The sequence below is a fragment of the Pteropus vampyrus genome, unplaced genomic scaffold (genome assembly GCF_000151845.1).
Source record: "Pteropus vampyrus isolate Shadow unplaced genomic scaffold, Pvam_2.0 Scaffold82, whole genome shotgun sequence".
In the NCBI taxonomy this organism is placed as follows: Eukaryota; Metazoa; Chordata; class Mammalia; order Chiroptera; family Pteropodidae; genus Pteropus; species Pteropus vampyrus.
The window spans coordinates 1,562,621-1,564,695 of record NW_011888863.1 but is presented as its reverse complement, the minus strand read 5'-3'; the positions used below and the strand labels follow the sequence as shown (position 1 = coordinate 1,564,695).

Here is a 2,075-nt window from a genome sequence, read left to right as displayed (position 1 = left end):
AGTGGGGGATTAATAGTTGCAAGAACTTAAGTTTTGAAGTTAGGTCTGATCCCAGCTGTCACTTAAACCCAGCTGGGTGAGCTTGGGAAGTTACTGAACCTCTCTGGAATTAAATGTATGCCAAATTCTTAGCATTACATCCAATAAGTTCTCAACAAATTGTATCTGCTGTTATTTAACTGAGCTTCTTGTGTGTCTAGAAGGAAAATACAGAAGATTCACTTATTTAGAGATGACTCTAGTGCAGGTCTCTCTCCAAATAGTTCTTTGTTGCTATACAGAAGAATTTTAATACTCCCTTTTGTGGAGATGGTATCCGTGTAAGGAAGCTGCATATCCACTGAACCCACGCCTTTACCACTAAGGGGAAGTCTGGTCTCTCTGCTTCTTAGGGAAAGCAGAAGATCATTTTCTTGAGAGTTCCTTCTGGTATTAACCTCTCTCTGGTATCTAGTTTCCTTATTTGGGGGGAATAAAATAGTTTTGTTTTGTTTTGTTTTTTCTGGCTATTTTCTTTAAGCAAGGTTGGTCTCTAATTACATTTTTATTACTTTATTAAAATTCAATATACAGCCATGTTCATTCATTCATTCAAAAGGCATTTCTTAAGGGAATGCTTAGTACAGTACTAGCGGCTATATAAATAGAGGTCAATAAAAGACATAATCACTGTCCTTGTATAGTATGTGGTTTACGAAGTGTACAAACTTCAAGAATTTCCCTATAATCATAGTGAAGGTGAGAGGAAGGGTAAGATGGTAAATTATTTTACATTTAGAGTCCTCTATCTCCTATGACTTTTTTTTTTTTTTACTTGAAATTTAATGAACTAGTACCCAATGCGATGCATTGTATACAGAGACAGAACATGAAGTCGATAAGACAGGAGTCAACAGACCTTGTATCAAAGCTCTTCCATTAACAGATATATTTGTGGATTTTTCCATTAACAACTCTCAGGTCTCAGTCAATTCATTTTACATCCTTATGCTTCTGTCCTGTATAAAATTATGAGGTTTTACTAAAGGATCTCTAAGTTCCCTCTGGTTAAAAGAATTCTATATTCTGTAATTCCAAATTCCTTCTCTAGAAAAAAATAATGCATTATACTGGTTTCCGCAGATTTTAAAGTTCACCATTTGCAATTTTAAATATATCAGTCAATTTCACACTACTTCACAGTTCATAATTGTCAGACAAAATGTCTTCCCTGAAAAAGTGTTATCTGAAATTAATGTATACAACTTGAAAAAAGTAAACTGAAGGTTATGGCATAATCGCGAATGTGTCCTGTTTATAAAGCATGGGTTTCTTATACATAAATGATCATTACCTGGAAAGGTGTTCTTTTCTGAAGTAAAAATATTCCTGTCTGAATCTCTTCAAAATCTCTATCCATTTATCAAGAGATTCTTTGTGGTTTCTCAAGCTGCTCACTATTAGTATGCAAAGATTTAGCTTCTCTTCCATGATATATTTGAATTCCTCCAAGAAAAGTCACAAAACAAACTTCAGTATTCCAGTATTAAATATAAACATATGACAGGGATGATATAAAATGCTGTGACCATTCCCTCTCAATAGTATTCACTGTTATTGGACCCTAAAATTCTAATTAAATAGATACAAATTTGCAGTTGCCCAGAGACTGGTTATCCTTTGGGTTGATTAGCTCAATTTAACAATTCCATGTTGGGTACTTACCATATGCCTAAAACTGAGTTTTGTTTTCTTTTTCTTAAACAGTGGACCCCTGACCATTTTCATCAATCATCACAATTACTTTAAAGTAGGATGGCATAAATGAAATAAAATCAGTTGTTGATTAACATATTCAAAAGCAACTTTTAAAAAGGTTAGTTTGGCAAAGGGATTAAAATTAATATTCTAGAGTTTTCAGAATTTACTTATTGCTTTAGCACCTTAACTTAGGAGACTGAGAAACTTTAGGAAATCATCTGACAGTCAAAGAGGAGAGATAATAAGTGATGGATAAATTAAACAGATTTCTTTTTATATACTTCCTTTGTAACATAACTGGGAATAGTTACCTAAGAAGGTCCTACTTTCCCAAC

The 2,075-nt window shown here is 33.5% G+C and overlaps 1 protein-coding gene across 1 annotated transcript in view; it reads right to left on the bottom strand.

The window, feature by feature from the left end:
* The window catches only part of LOC111741810 (lymphoid-restricted membrane protein), a 39,484-nt gene that overhangs the window by 7,386 nt on the left and 30,023 nt on the right, over positions 1 to 2,075 (bottom strand). Inside the window, exon 16 of the mRNA XM_023532366.1 lies at positions 1,334 to 1,485. Within this exon, the coding sequence (XP_023388134.1) occupies positions 1,334 to 1,485 (152 nt within the window). The remainder of the gene's footprint in view (positions 1 to 1,333; positions 1,486 to 2,075) is intronic.